Here is a 25,089-nt window from a genome sequence, read left to right as displayed (position 1 = left end):
TGATACGTAGCATACTGGTCATGTTCTGTAGTCTTTTGTCTGAGCACCAATTAATGTGTGCTGTCCTCTACAGTACATGCTGCATTGTGAGAGATGAAGCAACGGGACAAAGGTACCCCATCCTCACACGGAGAAAAGGACCACCAGAAAAGTACCACAGAGTATAAGAGCCAGGGAAAAAAAAAACTGCTGGAACCACTTTGATGAACACCAGAAAGAGTAGGCAGAGGACTGCTGGCTCCAGGAAGACACAAAGGGTATGGCTGACATTACTTCTCCTCACACAGCAAATTCTGAACGTGGAAAGGATTTCACATCAGAGGCTAAAACAAAGACTCCTGTGAAACAGAGAGAGAGGAAGAAGAAAGAGAAAATAAGAGATAAACAGAGACTGACTGCAGGAGGGAAAAACAGAGGAATAGGCGGATTGAAAAGGAGGGAAGGAAGGAGAAATAGGCTGGTTGAAAAAGAAGGAAGGAGGAAGGGACTGGCTGAAAAGGAAGGAAGGAGGAAGGGACTGGTTGAAAAGGAAGGAAGGAGGAAGGGACTGGTTGAAAAGGAAGGAAGGAGGAAGGGACTGGTTGAAAAGGAAGGAAGGAGGAAGGGACTGGTTGAAAAGGAAGGAAGGAGGAAGGGACTGGTTGAAAAGGAAGGAAGGAGGAAGGAACTGGTTGAAAAGGAAGGAAGGAGGAAGGGACTGGCTGAAAAGGAAGGAAGGATGAATCCCCAGAGCACCATGACAGAAAAGTGAGGTGTGACATGGGGACACACAGTGAGGTGTGACATGGGGACAGTGAGGTGTGACACGGGGACACACAGTGAGGTGTGACATGGGGACAGTGAGGTGTGACATGGGGACACACAGTGAGGTGTGACATGGGGACAGTGAGGTGTGACATGGGGACACACAGTGAGGTGTGACATGGGGACAGTGAGGTGTGACATGGGGACACACAGTGAGGTGTGACACGGGGACAGTGAGGTGTGACACGGGGACACAGTGAGGTGTGACATGGGGACACACAGTGAGGTGTGACACGGGGACACACAGTGAGATGTGACATGGGGACAGTGAGGTGTGACATGGGAACACACAGTGAGGTGTGACATGGGGACAGTGAGGTGTGACATGGGGACAGTGAGGTGTGACACAGGGACAGTGAGGTGTGACATGGGGACACACAGTGAGGTGTGACATGGGGACACACAATGAGGTGTGACATGGGGACACACAGTGAGGTGTGACATGGGGACAGTGAGGTGTGACATGGGGACACACAGTGAGGTGTGACACGGGGACACACAGTGAGGTGTGACACAGGGACACACAGTGAGGTGTGACATGGGGACACACAGTGAGGTGTGACATGGGGACACACAGTGAGGTGTGACACGGGGACACACAGTGAGGTGTGACATGGGGACACACAGTGAGGTGTGACATGGGGACACACAGTGAGGTGTGACATGGGGACACACAGTGAGGTGTGACACGGGGGACACACAGTGAGGTGTGACATGGGGACAGTGAGGTGTGACACGGGGACACACAGTGAGGTGTGACATGGGGACACACAGTGAGGTGTGACACGGGGACACACAGTGAGGTGTGACATGGGGACACAGTGAGGTGTGACACGGGGACACACAGTGAGGTGTGACACGGGGACACACAGTGAGGTGTGACACGGGGACACACAGGCTGACAGCAGTGAGGAGGCTGGGGGAGGGGGGGGGGAGGGGAGAGAAACTGGTATCAGCTTTCTCTTCATTCAGACCCAGCTGCCCAGACTCTGAACACACATGATGGTTAACCTCTCACATGTCATCATCACCAACACACAACAGGCAAACAAAATGACTCTTATCAACTGACCGGCTGTGAAACTGCACAGAACCATGTGAAACACACCAACTTCAGAAACGTAATTATGTACATGTGTACCATGAAAAAATAACTAAATAAACAGTCCATGAAACCACACCACTGACTGAAGGACTGCACACACACCTCTTTTCATCCATGATCAGAATCAGGGGTTCCTTCTGTTTCCACCCCCCCCCCCCCCCACCCCTCACCCTGTTTGGACCAGTAGGGGTGATGTTACATAACATCTTCAGGTAGCCATGGATAATGCTGAGTGTCTGGGAAGGGCAGCAGAGGGAGAAGCTCCAGACAGGAGACAGAGAGACAGAGACAGGGAAAAGGAGGTGGATGGCAGGGAGGAGGGTGGAGAGATACAGATCATGAGAGAGAGATCAAGAAAGGAAGAATGAGCAATGATATATGTAGTGTCATATATACAGATGCGAGCGTCAGTTTGCATCAGTACACATCAAATTGTGTTTGCAGGTACTTTATTTACAGAGTTTGGAAAAAGGGGAGATAATTACAGAGCCAGATGCAAAAAAAAAACATCAGAGATAAATGGACAGTGAAAGAGGGGAAGAAAGATGATGCATTAAGTGGTGATATTGAGAGACAGAGAGAGAGAGAGACAGAGAGACAGAGACAGAGACAGAGAGACAGAGAGAAAGAGACAGAGAGAGACAGAGAGAGAGAGAAAGAGAAAGAGAGAGAGAGAGAGAGGACGTCACAAAACCTGGTCTTTTCACCACATGATCAACCAGTCATGCACACAGTTGCACATAACAGGTGAACTGTGATGCCTGAGACTTGGCCGATGTCTTTCAGGGCCATCATCACGACCGACCAGGGAGACAGGTGAAGCGAACGTCATCAAACTCTGTGTGCGGGGAGATGCCTTGACCACACACCATCAGCAGTCCACTGTGAACCCTGCACACACACACACACACACACACACACACACACACACACACAAACCACACACACACTCACACACACACACTCACACACACACACACACACACACACACACACACACACACAAACCACACACACACTCACACACACACACACACACACACACACACAAACCACACACACACTCACACACACACACTCACACACACACACACTCACACACACACACACACACAAACCACACACACACTCACACACACACATACACACACACACATACACAAACCACACACACACACACACACACACACACCAAACACACACACAAACACACACACACACAGACACACTACACACACACACATGCACACACCACACACACACCACAAACACACACACACACACACACACACACACACACACACACACACACACACACACCAAACACACACACAAACACACACACACACAGACACACTACACACACACACATGCACACACCACACACACACCACAAACACACACACACACACAGACACAGAGTTTCAGTTTCAGTGTCAGTTTCAGTTTCAAGGTGTCAAAACGTGCAGACTGATCCATAAACACATACACTACACCACATCTGCTGAAAAAACAAAAAAGAGCAGTTTCCTGACCTACCCTTAAACCCAATGGTATCTTTTATGGACAGACATTCTTTCTGAAGACAATTTCATGGAAGTTGTGTTGGATTAGTTTCTTTTTTTTAATTGGCTGAAATTTCAGAATCTTTGGTAGACAGTTCTGTTTGCATTTCTTTAATTTGTGTTAGATTTATGTTTCTATTACTGTTCCTGATGTGGTTTTGTTACCTTTTTATATATATATATTTTTACTGACCTATCACACCGGTTCATGGCATAACTGTATACCACTCATCCCAAATTCTCTGTACACAGCCACAGGGGTGTCTGCTGCTGCTGCCCCAGTGCCAGCAGTCCAAAGAGAAGTGTCACCATGGCATTAGCCACACGCCAGACAGCACTGCTGCTGAGTCACTTCAAAGGTATTCAGGAGTGCATGCTCTTTATTTATTCATTTATTTCATCAATCAATCAATTGATTGATTAATCAATCAATCAATTAACTGATTAATCAATCAATCGATTGATTAATTAATCAATTGATTGATTAATCAATTATTTATCAATCAATCAATCACTCAATCAATCGATTAATTAATTAATCAATCGATTGATTGATTAATCAATTATTTATCTATTATCTATTGCTGCAACCTCGTCATCTACAGCAGTATTATTACTCCCACACTGCTCATTCCAAGTTCCCCATATTTAGCCACACAGGAGTTCATCGGTCACAGTTACACCATCAGCAGTAAAACAGAGGGAAATATTAATACTTAGGTTGCTAGGAGGCCACAAACCAGAGGAGACCCTGCACTGCTGCTCACTCTGGCGGTGGTCGGATACCACTTCCTAAGTCCCCTACCGAAAACAATGATCGCTTATTCATGGAGACAGACTGAGTGAACGTCCCCCCCCACCTCCTCCCCTCCCACCCCAAGAGAATGAGACAGCCACCATGCCTCCCTAACAACAACCCCCCCATGAATCAGCTGACACTGAAGGCCTTGACAGAAGTGCCTGATATGATTCGGCATAATTCCACATTTCCACTTCTCTGATAACACTTATAGTGAACAGACATTTGATGAAGAAAACACACTCACATCCACACACGTACTCGCACACACACACACATAGAAACACACAAACACACTGACTTGAACTCCAGATCAAGCGTGACACAGATCTCGTTGTCCATGTTCCACACAGACTTGCTTTTCTCCTGCTCCTTGGCCTTCTTCTTCTCCTCCTTCTTCCTGGCGATCATCTTGCGCCGAGCGATCTCCTGCTCCGTCCAGGTGGGCTGGTACTGGGGCCCCACGTACTGGTACTTGGGTGAACCTGACTGCACGTCAGACAGTTCCAACAGAAAAAGTCAGGGGTCATCTGTGCCACGGGGCCAGCAATCATGTCAGGTGAAAGAAAAGAACAAAACAGAAATATGACAACAAGCAACAGAGCATTATACACAGCCAGTATGCTAACATAACTGCCTGCAGTGATGCACACACACACACACACACAAACGCACACACACAAACACACACACAAACGCACACACACAAACACACACACACACTGTGTGCACACATTTTTATGGGGATGGGGTAGACAGAGACAGCTGCCACATCTTCCTTTGATGACAGGTTCAAGAGCCAGGCGGTCAGAGTGTTGGACTGTCAACTGAGGGTCCAAGGTCCAGTACCAGTGTCAGCATCTGGCAGGTTATGGGTGGAGATTTTTCTGATCTCCCACGCTGACGTATGTGCCAATACCTTATTGCCTTAATCTCCTTCGTGTGCATTTATTTGCAGAAGATCAAATACACATGTAAATGATCCTGTAATGTATATCAGTGTTCAGCAGCTATGAACATGAACATTCCCAGCATGCACACCTCTGAAAATGGAGAATAGTAGACTACATTGCAGGGTGTTAAAGCAGTCATACACATAAAATCCTACTCATATACTATGTACAGGTAAACGTAGGAGTTGCAGCCCATGAACTGTGGAAGAAAGAATCTTTTTTTGCTTTTCAATGGCATTCTTCTCATAGAATATCATAGATTCCACCCTCTATACTTCCCGATCTCAGACACATTACTCTTCATTCTGTCATGTCAAGAAGCAATGGGAACAAGGCAAGTTCTCATCAGACTTGACCTTGTAGTCCTACTTGGTCACTGTAGTGATATTCAGATGCTCCTGTTCAGATTCACAACACACAGAACATTCGCTACACAGCCCCGTCAGAGAACTAAAAGCTGGCGATATTATCATCAGCTGCAGAACTAGAATGAATGAGTCTCTCCTCCACCCTGAAACATGTGCCTGCTGTTGCTGTGTGAATGGACACAGCTGTCCAGGGGACCAGTTCACACGCTGCGAACAACAACCCACACATCACTGACCTGTTCACCACCAGCTGCACTCTTCTCCTTGTGCTCCTTGTCCCCGCCTCCCTCTGTAATGTCTTCTATCTCCTCCACATCATCCTCTTCCTCTTCCTCCTCTGAATCGTCCAGGGCGTACATGCTGACCGACTTGGCCTGCAGACCCATGCTGGATGACTTGGTCTGGCTGGAGTCCAGCTCATCAATGATCTCCACAGAACGGTGACGCTGCATCTGCTGCTTCTTCATCATCTGAGGAAAGTCAGAATTACTTCTTCAGTCATGCTTTACGGAAGACGCACATTCTCTTGGGCTGAAGCGTGCTCTTTACTGTAGTGATGAGGTAACTTGAGAAATCGCCTGGCAAATAAACATACACTTCTTCTCTGTCTGCCCAGTTTAACTTCCCTTTCATCTGAAAATTCCTAGTCAGATCATTGCAATTATATCTGTGTCCCCTGGAACAATGTTGGCTGAGTGCTGAATGTAAGAGTAGTCTGCTGCTGCAAGTTGTCAACAAACTGGAGACATACCTCTTGTTTGGACATCTGGTATTTGATTTCAGAGAAGTCATGGTCGTTGTAATTCCAGGAGATGGGCATGCGAGGGCGAAAGCGAACTTCCTTACACCGGTGTACCTCCACGAAAGGAAAATCATACTGGAGACAAAGGAAAGAAAAGAGAGTTAACTACAACAAAGTAACTGTCAGAAACTGTAAAGAAGAAAAGCAGCACACACACACACACACACACACACACACACACACAAACACACACACACAAGCACACACACAACACATCATTACACACAATAAATGAATAAATAAATAAATAATGTGATCATATCTTATTTTACGAAACAAGAGAACACTTTCAGCTCCCTACTATACACTAGTATCACCTCTTCTTACCTGGTTTTTGGAATTTCCATGGCGACGGAGATAGCGGAGAAACTCTTTGCGTTCCACAGCCCTGACAATGACCAGGTCCATGTTGCCGTCGTTGAGGTGGGTCACCTTGCTAAGGCCTTGAGGGGCGATCTCCCCATTGCCAGGGATGCTGAAGACAGCGATGTTCATGAAGCTGCCCTTCAGGGTCTGCCAGGGGCTGTCCTGCTTCAGCTCTGTCACCTACACACACCACTTCAGCTCTGTCACCCACACACACCACTTCAGCTCTGTCGTCCACACACACCACTTCAGCTGTCACCCACACACACCACTTCAGCTGTCACCCACACACATCACCTCAGCTCTGTCACCCACACACACCACTTCAGCTCTGTCGTCCACACACACCACTTCAGCTGTCACCCACACACACCACCTTAGCTCTGTCGCCCACACACACCACTTCAGCTGTCACCCACACACACCACTTCAGCTGTCACCCCCACACACCACTTCAGCTGTCACCCACACACATCACCTCAGCTCTGTCGCCCACACACACCACTTCAGCTGTCATCCACACACACACCACCTAAGCTCTGTCGCCCACACACACCACTTCAGCTGTCACTCACACACACCACCTCAGCTCTGTCGCCCACACACACCACTTCAGCTGTCACCCACACACACCACCTCAGCTCTGTCACCCACACACACCACTTCAGCTGTCACCCACACACACCACTTCAGCTGTCACCCACACACACCACCTCAGCTCTGTCGTCCACACACACCACTTCAGCTGTTGCCCACACACACCACTTCAGCTGTCACCCACACACACCACTTCAGCTGTCACCCACACACACCACTTCAGGTCTGTCGTCCACACACACCACTTCAGCTGTCACCCACACACACCACTTCAGGTCTGTCGCCCACACACACCACTTCAGCTGTCACCCACACACACCACTTCAGCTGTCGTCCACACACACCACTTCAGCTGTCACCCACACACATCACTTCAGCTCTGTCACCCACACACACCACTTCAGCTGTCGCCCACACACACCACTTCAGCTGTCACCCACACACACCACCTCAGCTCTGTCGCCCACACACACCACTTCAGCTGTCACCCACACACACCACTTCAGCTCTGTCGCCCACACACACCACTTCAGCTCTGTCACCCACACACACCACTTCAGCTCTGTCGCCCACACACACCACTTCAGCTGTCACCCCCACACGCCACTTCAACTTCACCCACACACACCACTTCAGCTGTCACCCACACACACCATTTCAGCTGTCACCCCCACACGCCACTTCAGCTGTCACCCACACACGCCACTTCAGCTGTCACCCCCACACGCCACTTCAGCTGTCACCCACACACACCACTTCAGCTCTGTCGCCCACACACACCACTTCAGCTGTCACCCCCACACGCCACTTCAGCTTCACCCACACACACCACTTCAGCTGTCACCCACACACACCATTTCAGCTGTCACCCACACACACCACTTCAGCTGTCACCCACACACGCCACTTCAGCTGTCACCCCCACACGCCACTTCAGCTGTCACCCACACACGCCACTTCAGCTGTCACCCACACACACCACTTCAGCTCTGTCGCCCACACACACCACTTCAGCTGTCACCCCCACACGCCACTTCAGCTGTCACCCACACACACCACTTCAGCTGTCACCCACACACACCACTTCAGCTGTCACCCACACACACCACCTCAGCTCTGTCACCCACACACACCACTTCAGCTGTCACCCACACACACCACTTCAGCTGTCACCCACACACACCACCTCAGCTCTGTCACCCACACACACCACTTCAGCTGTCGTCCACACACACCACTTCAGCTGTCACCCACACACATCACCTCAGCTCTGTCACCCACACACACCACTTCAGCTCTGTCACCCACACACACCACTTCAGCTGTCACCCACACACACCACTTCAGCTGTCACCCACACACACCACCTCAGCTCTGTCACCCACACACACAACTTCAGCTGTCACCCACACACATCACCTCAGCTGTCACCCACACACGCCACTTCAGCTGTCACCCACACACACCACTTCAGCTGTCACCCACACACACCACCTCAGCTCTGTCACCCACACACGCCACTTCAGCTGTCACCCACACACACCACTTCAGCTGTCACCCACACACACCACTTCAGCTGTCACCTACACACACCACTTCAGCTGTCACCCCCACACACCACTTCAGCTGTCACCCCCATACACCACTTCAGCTGTCACCTACACACACCACTTCAGCTGTCACTCCCACACACCACTTCAGTTCAGCAGACAGAACTTCTGTTTTGTGTTTTTTTAGTGCTTAGTTAGTTCAGAGACAACCCCCTCATTGCTGCTCATTCCAAGTCCACAGGCAACGAACCTGGGCTCATACTGTCTCAGCACCAACAAACCACAGGGTACCAAAGATGGTAAGTCACCATGAGGCTGCATACCAGAGGAGACCCTGCTCTGCAGCTGAGTCACTTCGGTGGTGTTCAGCAGTGCTTGTTTTGATTCATCATACACAGGGCACCACATACTCAGCGCCTTACTGATGACAATAATCACTCAGTTGAGGAACCAGACTGAACAAGCTCCTCCCCCAGAGTGGGAACCACTGACACGTCTCTCTGACAACAGTACCACCCACGCAACTGGCACCAATCACTGCACACACACTTACAACAGGCTTGGAAGCAGAGGGAAAGCTGAGGTCAACATGACAGCAGGCCATGAAAATTCCAGTGCTTTACACTGTTATGGATGAGAATGAGGATGACTGTTATGGATGAGAATGAGGATGACAATGCTATGCTCAGTAGAGTGTGTTTAACCCCTAGGCTGCCTATATGACGAGATAACTCATCATGGAAAGCATGTACGCTTCGCTGCCACAATGACGGGATAAATCACCATCGAAATATTCTGACTTTTCCCTACTTTGCATTCAGTTCGTTGACAAAAATGCTGGTAGCTTTAGCTTGGGGAATCTTTCTAGATTCTATTCATAGCTAGAAACACCATCTGCGTCATAAGGCAGTCCTTTATTTGAACGTTTTGGTTGGGTTACTGGCCGCAGTCTTTGCCTGGCTCCTCTCCTCGCTCGCTCAACAAAATGTCAGACTGACTCCGTGCTCAAGACATGCGATTGTGGCGAACTAAATCAACCAAGATTACTTTCTTTAGCTGATGCTCAGAAAGAATTGAAGCATAAATTCGAAGGAGAAGACAGTGGTGAACATTTATAGGACGATTTGATAGAAAATAAAGGGAGCAATTAAGAGAGTGGCCAAGATACGACTATCAGTGAGTGATGCCGGCTGTTCAGCTCTAGCAGCCGACAGAAGTCACCGCATTTTTAGCAGGCCACGGTGTGGGCTATTTTCTTGGCATTCAGCCAACGCGGTCTGATGAGAACTGGATAAAGTGACTGTGTGAGAGGGGTGAAGACGAGGGGGGTGGAGACAGGGGGCGTGGCCTCACATCCACATTATCACTTGCAGAAGTCAATGCATTATGTATCTATTTCTTTTTCAGTTTTTTTTTATATTGTGGTTGTTCTAGTATGATTTTGTGTGTGCAGATATCCATTTGTCCAGAAAATATGATATTTTAGTGCAAATTACCTGACTAATGTTTGTAATGAACAAGTTGAAAATGTGACAAAAAACAAAACACTGATTTCAAAACAACAGCATGTCACTAAAAATATATAAAATGGGAAAACATCGTGTGTTTTGTATTCTTTATTCATTTCCCTTTCAGAAAATATATACTTTTATGGGTCTTTCTCCAATAACAAAGAGCACAGAATTTTTTGAAAATTTATACCCGTTTTTTGTGAAAAAACCCTGGCAAATAGATTTCACTTAAAGGTGCAAAGAAAGCTTCTGCACGTGACTTATTTGGTACATGTATGAGGGAGAGGTATCCATTCAGAGTGTTGTCTTGATCTGCCTGTTCAGAGACTAGCAGTCTGCCCTCCTCTCAGTCCCTCTCCTCAGCATGGACTGAATAACTGCAACAAGAAATCTAACTTTGTGTATTCTTCCACATTATTTCCCATTCTTCTGCCCTGACCTGCACCTTGTGCAATGAAGTGAATATCGCTGAACACATGTTGTACAACCTCATCCTCACTTCTGTGACACAGTATTTCAACTGCATCATCATCGGTCCTCCTTCCACAGTGCGTTTACTTCCTTACAGGTAGGGCAGCAATGAAGACTGGCAGAGTTACCAGTACTTTCTCCCCCTCCACTACACCTTGAGTGCTGGTCTGGACGCTAGTCATTCGGATGAGACGATAAACCCAGGTCCCTTGTGCAGCATGCACTTAGCGCATGTAAAAGAACCCATGGCAACAAAAGGGTTGCCCCTGGCAAAATTCTGCAGAAAAATCCACTTGGAAAGGAAAACACAAAACAAACTGCAGGCAGGAAAAAAAAAAAAAGAAAAAAAAAAAGGGTGGCGCTCACAGTGTAGCGATGCACTCTCCCTCAGAAGAGAAGCCAGAATTTCACATGGAGAAATCTGTTGTGACAAGAAAGAGTAATACAATACAATACAATACAATACAATACAATGCAATCTGTCACACTTGTCTGTTCTGGGCCCGTCTCTGAATGGTACCCCCAGGTGAACTTCAGGGTCTTGAGTTCGCTTTCGACTGTTCTGCTCCAGGTGTTTTTCACCTTCCTCTCTTGCACCTTCCTTACGGTGTCCAGTGAAGGGCTGTTCAACTGATATGACCTTGGGTCTCTTCACATGATGTGTCCACTCAATTTCCACAGTACCTTTGCAGGATGGTTTTTGAGAGGGTGTCATGTCTGGCAAAGTGTTTTAACAAGCCAGCTTTTGTTGTTTGACAGTTGGCAGAAGGGGTTCTTGGGGGCTCACATGTGTCTTGACCAAGCTCCCTACATAGTCAACTGCAGTGGTAGCCCTGTGTGTGTGTATCTATCTATCTATCTATATATAAACACACACACACACATATATATAAAAAAAAATTTTAATGAAAAAAAATTTTTTTTTACACACACACATATATATATATAATGTACTTACACCTATGTTTTGTGTGTGTTTGCTGTAATAAATCAATGTTTATGTAAAGAATAAAAATGCATTAAACAAATGAAGGATAAAACCCTGTAGTTCACTGACCGATGACAGAGCCTGTGGACTCGCAGCTGGAGATGGAGTTGTTGAGGTTGAGCTCCTGGACCACATCGGTGGTCACTTCCGGCCTGTCCCTAACTGCTGACTGTCCCAGGCACCGCTCACACCTGCCACCCCCAACGTGGCTTCCGTCAGTCTGTGTCAGCCTGACGCTGTAAGGAGGGATGGGAAGGTGGGGGGGGGGGGGGGGGGAGGCAAGGAGGGAGAGAGGAAAGAGAGAGGGAGAGACAGAGAGAGAGAGAGAGAGTGGGAGTGAGAAAGACAGGGAGAGAGAGAAAGGAGGGAGAGGAAATAGAGAGGGGCAAAGAGAAAGAGAGAGAGGGAGGGGAAGAGAGAGAGGGAGAGAATGTGGGAGTGAGAAAGACAGAGAGAAAGGAAGGAGAGAAAGAGAAAGGGGCAAAGAGAAAGAAAGAGTGAGAGAGAAAAGAAGGGAGAGAGAGTGTGTGCGTTCATTTGTGTGTTTATACACATGTGAAGGAGACTTTTTCTGAGACTGAGATGGTTTATTCATACAGGCCAAAAGTCACTTAAGGGGGGATATACAGTAATATGCTCAAGTTGCACATTCATGATGGTCTTCATTATGCTGTGTTGCCCTAAGGCCACATGCTGAAAGCCTGTGGAAGAAGCTGCAGATCAATGGGTTCTGAGAAAAACTCAATGTATGTGAAGGATTTGAAAATATAGATTTAACAGCGGGGAGGGGGGGGCTGGGTCTTGTGAAAATAAGCATGTAATCACCTACATGAAAGAGAGAGAGAGAAAGAGAGAAAGAGAGAGAGAGAGAGAGAGAGAGAGAGAGAGAGAGAGAGAGTGTTTGTGTGTAAGTATTTATTTGTGTGTTTGTACATGTTTGCGGCATGTGTGTGTGCATATGCATGTGTAAGTGTGTGAGAGTGTGATTCACGGCATGGGAATAAAAGCAAGAGAACAGCACACTCACCCTGTCCGACATGTTGTGTTGAATTCTTTGGCGATGACACCTGGTGTGGGGATGAACTCTATGTCACATTCGTAGGCTCTGCAAACAGGTTCCAAGGTCAAACACAATGTATGCACATATGTGTGTTCATGTGCATTTGTCTGTGCATATATGCATCATGTGTTGTGTGGTGGTCAGCGTGGATCAAACATGAAATATAAATTTGCAATATGTTAATGTGCTTTTTTAAGCACATATTTTTTTTTTTTTTAATTGTTCCATACATGCCTCAGTTTCGCTGGTGTTCTGATGTCTTGGTTGCGCTTGCTGTCACAATGAACCCTGTGGAATCTCCAGTGGTACCCCTGTTCACCTCATCCCCCATCATAATGGCCAATATTCTGCTGAGTTACCTGTCATACAGTTAAAACCCTTTCACCACCAGTGCCACATTTCAGCACCAGCCAGGTAGAGTGCCAGTGTTGTTGAACTGTGACCAGACTGGGTCTGTTATTCACAAACCTACTGCTCTTAATTTTCCCTGGTAGGATAGGCCACATTTTGTTCACATCACAGGGGGAATCCCCAGCTATTCTTGGACACCATCTTTTCTGTGCTTCTGGCACCAGGGAGTGTTCACTCAAAACTGACTGGCCACGGCTGCTCAGCCGAGCACAAAATCCGGCTCTTTAGTTGGCCGAGCAGCATCTAGCGTCTTGGGTCAAAATTTTTTTAATGCCAGACTTTCCCACCACACTCTGTACTGACCGGCACATTCGCCGCGGTATTTCTGGCCCCGCGCGCCAAACTGGGACACTGCCTTCTTTGTTTCACTCAGCCCCGCGGCCCCCGCCCCGCTTTTCCCACCTTTTCACAGCATCCACACATTTCCTGCAGCGATTACAGAAAGTTGAATTATTGCTATTCCTGGTTGTATTATTGGAGTGCAGTTTGATTTGATTTACACAATTTCATTATTTTATCAACATCATCGTTTCATTTTTTTTTTTTTTTACCTTAAAAATCTTCGTCTTTCTCGTGGAATGAAGGGCACGGCAGTGCCATAAGCCGACAGACACTCACCCCGCTCTCCATCCCCCTGCTGCTCACTCTCACCATGCCACAGTCATTTAAACGTTTGTTGTGCTGCCAAGAAAAATCGCACAACTCAAAAGGTAAGCTAATCTGCATGCAGGCATGCTATATGTTCTGTGTGTATTTACGATGTTATTGTGCTAAACGCCTGTTTTCTTTGAGAGGGATTTAAACTTAACGATTTTTGCGATCATGTTTCTGCTTATCCTTCTCTTCTCTTTCTTCATTTATGTTTCAACCGTTGCCGCAACAACCGCTATGTAAGAAAACATATTGTGTTTGGAGTCAATGGAAAGCTTATTTTGTGTTCTTTTTAGAAAACCACTTCTTTAGTCGTTATTTCCGATCCATCCGAGGAGATGATGCGCGAAAGAAACAAAGCAGATTTACCGCCGAACAAGCGTACAGCGAGTGCCGTTGGCGCGGCCTGTTTGTCAGCCGCGTTTATTTATATCCATGCCCTACTTCCTGGGTTCACGAACTTTCGCAGGGCCAACTAAAGTGCCAGCACTGAACACCCGTGTGGCGGAGAAAAGTGAACCTGTACACTAACACAAATGCCCTGTTCTGGTCAGCATCTGACTGATGAAAAGCCAGCAACAGTGTCTGAACCTCACCCCTCCATGAAACAAAGAAAAACAACAACAACTAAAAGCGAAAAAAATGAAGTCTGAGAATATGAACTCAACCCTACACTATTCAAACAGAATATTTCATTTTCAATGTGTGATACTTGTGATGACATCTGAATGCTATACCACTGTTGGTTGAGTAGTTGAAAAAGATGACATGTAGTTTTTAGTTTCCTCATTTTTTTTTTTATCTTGAACATTGTGTCTTAAAGCAAAGACATGTGCTGCTGTAAAGGTGTGCATATGTGAGTTAAAGTGTGTGCTCTTGCTCATACATGGGCGTGTGTGTGTGTGTGTGTGTGTGTGTGTGTGTGGGCGCGCACGTGTGTGTGCATGTGTGTGCGAGTGTGCGAGTGCGTGCGTGCAGGTGTGCATGCATGTGTGTACCAAAGTACCTGAGTTTGGATGATGTCAAGGCTTTCATGAAGGCGGCATCAATGCGTTTCCTTCCCAAAGTGGCGTAGCGTTTCATGAAGAGCAGAACATTGCCAGCGAAACCATACTGGCAGTTGAAGGCCCAGCAATGAAACTTGTCCAGGGAGAACACAGAACACACATCCATGGGACTCCAGTGCCCTGTACACACAGCCCACAAAACATCACATGAACAAAGCGTGACCGCACTTGTAAATTGTGCATCCATCATTTGAACTTGCGGTTTTAAAGACTGGGAAGCTGATTACATGTACTTTCTGGTTTGGAACTTTATGTTAGCAATCTTTCTAAACACAGCACAATGCAATACAGTGTATGACAGGGACTGGATAAGAATGAAAGGCACACAGTTGCTTATCTATTATCCTCAGAAATAGAGAAATTCTTCTAGTTTTGTGTCAGTTCAATTCAATTCTTCTAGTCAGTTCAGTTCAATTCAATTCAAAATACTTTATTGTCTGCTTCAACCAGAACAGAACATTCTCGTTCGGCTGACATCATGCCCGTCAGCAAATATCCAAGAGAACTGACACACCCTTCACTGATCACCCTACACACATCAGTTATCATGTAAAATGAAAAACATTTGTGTAAGATAATATTACATTATAATTCCGAGTGAAACAACTGTGTGTGTTGTGTGTGTGTGTGTGTGTGTGTGTGTGTGTGTGTGTGTGTGTGTGTGTTTTGTGTGTGTGTGTGTGTTTTGTGTGTGTGTGTGTGTGTGTGTGTGTGTGTTTGTGTGTTTGTTTGTGTGTGTGTGTGTGTGTGTGTTTGTTTGTTTGTGTGCGTGTGTGTGTGTGTGTTGTGTGTTTGTGTGTGTGTGTGTGTGTGTGTGTGTGTGTGTGTGTGTGTGTTTTCCATCTCCCTCTCTGTCTCCTGTGTCCAGGGTGCCCCAAGCTCCCTCACCATACACGATGTGCAGAGCAGCGGTGATGGGATCAATGGTGCCCATGACGGAGCCGGCCACCTGGTTGGTTTTGCCGATGGGGATGATGCCCATGGGCACCAGGGCCCTGGCCGGGCTGTGGCCCCTCTTCATGTCCACCTCCTGCTCCTTCTGGGAGCGGTTCATCAGGCCATTCAGCACCTGGCTCACCGTGCCGTCCCCTCCCATGGCGATGACGCTGCAGCACACACAGCATGTTCAGTGCATGTTTTTCATATGAAAATCAAAAGAAACGACAATGATGCTACAACACAGAAGTGCTCAGTGTGTGGTTTTCATATGAAAATGGACAACAACAACAATGACACTGCACACACGTATGTTCAGTGTATGTTTTTCAGATGAAAATCAACATCAACGACAATGATGCAGCAGCACACGTGTGTTCAGTGTATGTTTTTCAGATGAAAATCAACATCAACGACAATGATGCAGCAGCACACGTGTGTTCAGTGTGTGGTTTTCAAATGAAAATCAACATCAACGACAATGATGCAGCAGCACACGTGTGTTCAGTGTGTGGTTTTCAGATGAAAATCAACATCAACGACAATGATGCAGCAGCACACGTGTGTTCAGTGTCTGTTTTTCAGATGAAAATCAACATCAACGACAATGATGCAGCAGCACATGTGTGTTCAGTGTATGTTTTTCAGATGAAAATCAACATCAACGACAATGATGCAGCAGCACACGTGTGTTCAGTGTGTGGTTTTCAAATGAAAATCAACATCAACGACAATGATGCAGCAGCACACGTGTGTTCAGTGTATGTTTTTCAGATGAAAATCAACATCAACGACAATGATGCAGCAGCACACGTGTGTTCAGTGTGTGGTTTTCAAATGAAAATCAACAACAACGACAATGATACTTCAGCACTGAAGTGCTCAGTGTGTGTGGGTTTTTTTTTTTTCAATATGAAAAGCAACAATAATATCAATGACACTGCAGCACATGCATGTTCAGTGTCTGTTTTCCAAATGAATAATCAACAATAACATGGAGACTATGCCAACTGCCATCACCATATGTCATACAGCAAGAAGGGGCATGTTCAGTGTGTGCGTTTATTATAAATAAACTACAACAACAATAACAACAACACAACACACCTGTTCAATGCAGAGTGGTAAGGTCGCAAAGCAGAGAAAAAACATATACACAGGAACAATAACAACACACATCACCAACATGTGAACAGCAGCAATAACACACATCACCAGCATATGAACAGGAGCAACAACACCACACATCACCAACATATAAACAACAACACACATCACTAGCGTATGAACAGCAGCAATAACACACATCACCAACATATGAACAGCAGCAATAACACACATCACCAACATTTAAAGAACAACACACATCACCAACATATGAACAGCAGCAATAACACACATCACCAACATATGAACAGCAAAAACAACAAACATCACTAACATATGAACAGCAGCAACAACACGCATCAGCAACATATGAGTAGCAACGACAATAACACACATCACTAATTTATGAACAGCAACAACAACAACAAGAACAACACACATCAGCAACATATGAACAGCAACAATAATAACACATATCACTCACATATGAACAGCAGCAAGAACAACACACATCAGCAACATATGAACAGCAACAATAATAACACATATCACTCACATATGAACAGCAGCAAGAACAACACACACCACCAACATATGAACAGCAACAATAATAACACATATCACTCACATATGAACAGCAGCAAGAACAACACACATCAGCAACATATGAGCAGCAACGACAACAACACACATCACTAACTTATGGACAGCAACAACAACAACACACACCACCAACATATGAACAGCAACAATATTAACACATATCACTCACATATGAACAGCAGCAAGAACAACACACATCAGCAACATATGAACAGCAACGACAACACACATCACTAACTTATGAACAGCAACAACAACAACACACATCAGCAACATATGAATACCACCAATAACACACATCACTAACATATGAACAGCAACAACAACACGCATCACCACGATATGAACAACAACAACAATAACACACATCATTAACACACATCACCAACAGTGGCAGTTTTTCTCGGCATATTACTGACATTTACAACCATACTCCCTCCCCCCTTCCCACCCCTCTCCTTGTTTTTCTTCTTTCGAGAAGGTGGCTTCGCCCCAGAATAAGTTGTGTCTGGGGCCAACATCACAAGAAATGAAGCAATGGTTCACTCTCCCTGATAATCTTCAGCGATGAGTTCCCGAGGAAATCACTAACACACCAAGTCAGATGGAAGGCCATATATGTTTTACTTGTAAGCGTTGGTTAGCACTTTGTGGCTTGCACCCTTCAACATGCACTTTCTGACTTTGATTTCTCTGCTCCATTTCCCACTTTCTGACTTGAACAATTTTTTTTTATTTTTTATTTGTGTGCATGGTATACATATACATGTATACAAACACACACACAGACACTCACATAACAAACACAGGCATACTCAGGGAGACAGAAAAATGCACACACACAATCACACATACACATACAACGAGAAAAATCAAGATAGAGAGAGGGACAGAAAGAGAGAGAAAGAGAGAGAGAGAGGGGGAAAGAGATAGATTCCATACATCACACAGAACTCACCAATCAAAATCATGAATATTCAGATGGATCATCTCTTGCTTTACATGTTCATTGTGTTGAATTACTGAAGAAAAAAAAGAGTAAAAAAACAACGTAAATAGAAAACCAACACTTTGAATTTGAAAGAAATAGGTCAAAGTACAAATATTATTACATTATTATTACATAAACATCTATGGAAGATGGTAAAATGACTTAACATGTATATTTTCTGTATGACAATATCAGTATCTGAGACAGAAATCTTAGTATTCATTTCTGTATCATGTTTACAAGTTTTACTTCTCCATTGATAAACTTAAAATCATGGTCATGGTGAATGGAGATTATGGCAACAAATAACGAATGGAAATATATAGCTTTTTAAGTTCCAGCAAAATCTGTCAATACTGGAACTGTTGCAATCAACATATGTTGTTGATCGAGGCATAATTATGTGTGTGGTTCTGTTCAACTTAATACAACAGATTCCAAAACAATGATTCAACATTGTGCATTGTCAAGATATCAAAAAACTGTTTAAACCAAAACCTGTGTTTTTTGCTTAATCATGCAGTGTTTCTTTTCATTCTGAAAGACATCACTTCCCGTTCACTTGTGGTTTGTAAATGTTTGACTTTGTGTGCATCATGATGCCAAGAAGACTCACTTTAGTAATTTTTCAAGGTGTCTCTCACGCACACACTCCTCGTCCCCCCACATGCACGCACGCACGCACTCACGCACACACACACACACACACACACAAAATGTTCTTTCTGTACTGTACTGACACAACAGTGAGAACATTGCCTCCAATTCACTTAGTATTTTGGACTGCAATCTGTTCAGTTTGACTTGACAACAACTGCATGAATCAAGAGCATAATTTTTTTGTGATACACACCTTCCTCATCATTGTACAATGCTCACAGTCATATGTATCTCCTTCCATCACCCCTCTCACTCCCAGCTGTCTCCTAGCATTAAACACATGTACACATACACACTGATCAGGCAGAGACTTGCAAACATACGTACTTGTCACATCTGTTGCCACTCCAGCATTTTGAAACAGAGGTAAAATCTTGTGTTTAAAAATGCTGCGCCCATTCTTATCTCCTGCATAGGGCTGAAGAAACAACTTCACGTTCTTTGGGCGTCCTTCTAGAGCTGTGAAAGGAAGAAAAAAGGCAAAGAATAATAGTAGTTTGACTTTCTATTCCAGAAAACAAGATTTAAAAAAAAAAAAAATTCTTGGCATATGAGAGTCACAAGATTCTGGTTCATAACTAACTGGTTGATTACTAATTCCTTAGGCCAAGCTGTTGGTTCAGAGTCTAGATCTATAGTGTCTGAGAAAAAGTGGAAACAGAGGGAAAGAAATGACAGAGGACTGCAGGAAACAGGTTTAGCTTTCCTTGCTGACAAACACAAGACAAAAACATTAACTGATCTACTGTGGAGTCTTTTCCAGTTCCACCCAACATTCAGACTGATGATTCCCTTAAGGATGAAACAGGGTTTTTTTGTTTGTTTTGTTTTGGTTGCTGTCAAACACTGTACTCTTTTGTGGGGTATCCAGACTAAAGGCAGTAAAGCTGAACACCATGCTGTTTTCATTTGACCCAAATTGCTCCTGTTCTTGTCAAACTTCTGTTGTTGTTTTTTTTCCAAATGAAATCATTTCCATTCACAGTATCTCTCCAATTACACTCCAACTATGCTGACTGAGAAGACTGAGATGAGTTGAAAGTTGGTGAGAAATACTAGAACAGACTAGCTTTTTGTTTTTTTGTAATCAAAACAAGTTGGATTGTTATTGTCTATATACCTTGTTTGAAGCTCCCTGGAAAATATCCTTATACAATTACATATATACATAAAATGCAAACTGAGAATGTAAAAATCATGGTGAACATTACTTTTCAATGGTCAAACACCTAATTAATTACTAAAAAGAAAAGAAAAGAAATGTTTGTAATGACCAACAAATTCTAACTGGCATTAAACAATAAACTGGATCAACTGAAATAAAAAAATATTCAAAAGAATTATTTTACTTATCTATCTATGTATCTGTCTGTCTATCTATCTGTCTATCTATATATCTGTTGTTGCTGAAATGTTCTTGTTTATAACTGCTGGTGTTTGTTCTCCTTAAACCCTTCAAAGAAAGACAAAACCATATGCCATGAAAACTTACAATTGATAAAGTTGTTCAACTTCTCACTCCATCGTGTACAAATCTCCACACTGGGATGCTCAAAGTAGATCTCTCGTTCTCGAAATGTGTTGGCGTCCTTGTGTTCCAAGGTAAACAACCCTAGCCCTAACACAAAACCTTCCTCTTCACTTTGCCCAGGTTTGCGCCGCCGTTTTATTCTAGCACCAAAAATTTTGTTCAAATCAATACTGTTCTGCAAATGGTCCTTCAAACCAGAAGAGGATTTCCTTCGTCTGAAGAGTCCTGATAAACTTCCTGATCGAGTTCTTCTTCGACCTGTGTCAAAAAAACAGGAAAAATAAAGAACATGAGGCACATCACAATACTGTCAAGCATTGTGTTTAAAGAAATCAAATCTTTCCATCATCTTCCCGATGCAGCCATGTCCAGGTTTAAATATTGAGCATTATGTGTCCATGTACCCATGGGTCCATCATCATTAGTCTGTCAGTCTGTCAGTCTGTCTGTCATTCCCTCTGTCTGTCAACCTGCCAGTCAGTTCCTCCATCCATCTGTCTACCTTTCTATACAGACCTGTCAATGAGTCTGTATATCTCATTATTTGTCCATCTAATGATCCGTTCACTCAATCCATCCACCCACTCGCTTGAAATCAGCTCAACTGTCTCTTAGTCATCCATTTATGTACCTGTCATTTTGTCTAACTGATGAGTGATTGTCAATCAATATATCAAATTAAACAAAACCCAATCAATGCACACACACACACACACACACACACACACACACACACACACACACACATACTGAATCACCTATGAAACAACAATAGCAAATTCACAACAAAGATTTCACTGCTTTGGTCAAATGCAACACCAAATGAGAAAACTCACATATCAGTCACATCATAAATGATATGAGCTAAATCATACATGTAACACTAACACAGGCTAACTCAGATATGTAACATCACAACTGATATACACTGACATGTATTGAGATAGGTGAAGTATCTAGCTAGCTACACATATCTACAATCATAAATTACAAACACACACACACACACACACAGAGAGAGAGAGAGAGAGAGAGAGAGAGAGAGAGAGAGAGAGAGAGACACACACACACACACACACACACTCACATGCATGTGGGTATGTGCGTGCACGCACACACACACACCTTCTAATTGGTTGCAACAATATATCATTTTTTCCCTGTATCGATGTGATGCTTTGAAAAAAAAAATGTTATGTTGCTGTTGATATCATTATATTACTCCTACTTACCACTTGGGTTCATAGTTTCCCAACAGATTTTTTGCAGCCTGAGTGACAGTGTGACATCATAGCCTGTGCCATCAATGTGAAACATATCGGTCATTATCTCCTCTCCGCTACTCTCAGCAATAGAACTTCGTCTGCTCGCCACCTCGCCATCTGCGTTCGCACCATTGGTTTTTGGTTGGAAGCTTTCCGATGGATTGTCCTTATTTTCTGTGGAAGTTACACCAGCTCTCTTTCTACTTCGGCTCTTTCTTGGGGCAGCTGGAGGCTTTTTCGCAGAAGGTGGTTTGCCTGAAGGAACTGGGTTGCCTTCATCATCAAAAGTGAAGGAATCGTTGTCTGCCATGATATGATTTACCAATCAAAACATGACTAAATAATTTTTGTTCTTCAAAAATTTCTTGAGTGCGACGATTAGTGTTGACTTCCTCCGAGGTGCAGACCCGCACTGACCTGCAGTGTGTTGCAGTGATTGGCTGAAAATTACACTGCCATTCGCATTGCTTCAGAGATAGCGTCGGTTGCTATGAAACCTATAAACAGTCTGAGAATTCATCATCTCTGAGTCATTCATATGTGATATCTACCATTGGCAAACAGTGTAGTTTGTAGTCTGGCCACATAAGAGCGTAATGAAGGACAAATTACAAGTTAAATTTACACACTCACACACACGCACACACACACACACGCTCACGCAGTATGATCAGCCTGTGGTTTGAAAGTGTGTCGAGCACAAGGGAGGTAAAAACGGTGTCTGAGATCGTACGAGTTACCTTTCTCTTGACGCTGTATAATTCAACAAACACATTCTTCATTTCTGTGTGTGTGTGTGTGTGTGTGTGTGTGTGTGTGCGCGCGCGCACTGTTTGTGTGCGCGCGTGCGTGCGTGTGTGTGTGTGTGTGTGTGTGTGTGTGTGTGTGTGTGTGTGTGAGTTCTTATTTATTTTTATTAGTCAAGACCAACTTGATGCTTAATTCATCGATTCCGTTTGAATGCTCATCGAACAAAATTTTGCAAGATTATACAGTGTCTATATGCGTGCTATATGGGTGTCAAATTCACTGTTACAATTCATGTAATAATCCACTGTTAGTCCAGTCCTTCGATCGTAGCTCTTCCTTTACCTCGACACTTGTCTGTCACTTCATTCATCCCACCATCTCTTCCCATATACAACGGCCCCTTAATTCCCACCTCCCATACACACATAATGATGCTTTTCCCCCCGTTGAATATCACTAAACAGTGAATAGACGTTAAACCAAAAGAAAGAAAAAACTAAAACACACACGGCACACACATATGCGCGCGCCCCACCCTCATCCCCACACACACAAACACACGCGCGCGCCTAAGTGGCACCGACAAAGTGCACTCACATCAGTGAAAACAAAGCATATCTCTTTAACCCCTCATAAACTAATACTTATTTCCCCACAACTACCATCATTCCATTTTTTGTTGAAATGTGCGTACGTTTGCTATTTTGGTCTGTTAGTCTGTTGTGAACAGAAAATGCCCCCCACGCCCCCTCCACTTTCTCTCTAAAAAAAACCCCAACAATATATATATATATATATATATATATATATATATATATATATATGATCAAAAAAGAACACGAAAACACCATTTTAGCTTTCGGAGTTTTAATGCTCCTTCTTCAGCAGCCATGTTTATTTGCTAATGATGTCAATAGTTGACGTCACGGCACACGTCACAGCTAAACAGAAAGAAGAATGAAAAACGTCACGGCACACGTCACAGATAAAAGTATGAAAAACGTCACAACACACTCACAGATAAAAGAGAGAAGAGTGAAAAAAAACGTCACGGCACACTCGGAGAGGGAGGGAGGGAAGGAGGGAGGGAGGGAAGAATGAAAAACGTCACGGCACACGTCACAGATAAAAGAATGAAAAAAAAGTCACGACCACTCACAGATAAAAGAAAGAAAAATGAAAAAAACGTCACGGCACACGAGAGGGAGGGAGGGAGAGAGGGAGGGAGGGACGGAGGGAAAGAGGGGGAGAGAGAGAGGGAGGGAGGGAAGAAGAGAGGGAGAGGAAGGAGAGAGGGCGGGAGGGAAGTAGGGAGGGAGGGAGAGAGAAAGGGAGAGGGAGAGATGGAGAGGAGGGAGGGGGAGAGAGAGAGGGAGTGAGAGAGAGAGAGAGTGAGGGAAGGAGAGGGAGGGAGAGAGAAAGGGGGAGGGAGAGATGGAGAGGAGGGAGGGGGAGAGAGAGGAAGTGAGAGAGAGAGAGAGTGAGGGAAGGAGAGGGAGGGAGAGGGAGGCAGCTGAAATATCCAGGACAGGTGAGTGTTTTTCGACTGAGTAAGAGAATTGTCTTTCCTCCAAGTCCTCCAGGTATTCAACAGGGCCACTACTGGTGCAGGAAGACGAGGGACAGATTCCAGAAGAGGCAACCATCACCAACCGCCCCAAAGGGATTAGTCAAAAACGTTCAGACCATTAGGGTAGTTGGTGCGCAGCTTCCACGTCCAGAATCTCTCTCTCCCCTTCCTGATGTCTGGATTTTCTGAGTGGACCTGTTCTATAACAGTGCACCTCATGTCTTCTACACTGTGATCTGACTGACGGAAGTGTCTTGCAACTCGGGGAAGTTTGTTCTCGTCTTCAGTAGTTCACCGAATGTTGTACGTGTGGTTGTAGAACCTCTTCCGAACAGACATTTCTGTCTCCCCCACATACTGTTGCGCTCTGCATTTTTCACAGTCTGTCAGGTATACAATGTTGGAGGACTTGCAGGTGACGCCGTCTCTGATGTGGAATGTTTCCCCAGTTACAACGCTCTCAAAAGTTGTGGTTTCTTTGAGGCGACTGTTGCACAGGACACAACCCCCACACTTGTAACAGCCTTTGTTCAGTCACAGCAGTTTTGGGCAGCTTTGATGGCATCAGCATGTCCCTGGTGTTCTTACAGTTCCTTTCCATAACAATG

At 44.9% G+C, this 25,089-nt stretch overlaps 1 protein-coding gene across 1 annotated transcript; it reads right to left on the bottom strand.

Annotated features, from left to right (window-relative positions):
• Positions 1-1,728: 1,728 nt before the first annotated feature.
• On the bottom strand, positions 1,729-22,562 carry LOC143279336 (uncharacterized). The gene is made up of 13 exons (XM_076583357.1): positions 22,129-22,562; positions 20,858-21,154; positions 19,693-19,824; positions 18,673-18,736; positions 15,957-16,174; positions 15,008-15,188; positions 12,907-12,984; positions 11,949-12,070; positions 6,724-6,935; positions 6,346-6,471; positions 5,831-6,064; positions 4,575-4,762; positions 1,729-2,800 (listed from the first exon to the last, which is right to left on the bottom strand). The coding sequence occupies exons 1-13, from the start codon at positions 22,469-22,471 to the stop codon at positions 2,704-2,706; spliced, it is 2,292 nt and encodes a 763-aa protein (XP_076439472.1). The 5' UTR covers positions 22,472-22,562; the 3' UTR covers positions 1,729-2,703.
• Between the last annotated feature and the right edge of the window lie 2,527 nt (positions 22,563-25,089).

This window comes from Babylonia areolata, chromosome 2 (assembly GCF_041734735.1).
Source record: "Babylonia areolata isolate BAREFJ2019XMU chromosome 2, ASM4173473v1, whole genome shotgun sequence".
NCBI lineage: Eukaryota > Metazoa > Mollusca > Gastropoda > Neogastropoda > Buccinidae > Babylonia > Babylonia areolata.
This window is presented reverse-complemented; position numbering and strand designations above follow the sequence as displayed.

Excerpts from the sequence above, each read along its gene's own strand:
- LOC143279336 (XM_076583357.1), bottom strand. The coding sequence starts at position 22,471 with ATGGCAGACAACGATTCCTTCACTTTTGATGATGAAGGCAACCCAGTT. Across the intron at positions 12,985-15,007 it reads TTGACATCATCCAAACTCAG|AGCCTACGAATGTGACATAG; the intron begins GTACTTTGGTAC and ends ACCTGTTTGCAG. Across the intron at positions 6,936-11,948 it reads GTCCACAGGCTCTGTCATCG|AGCTGAAGCAGGACAGCCCC; the intron begins GTCAGTGAACTA and ends TGTAGGTGACAG.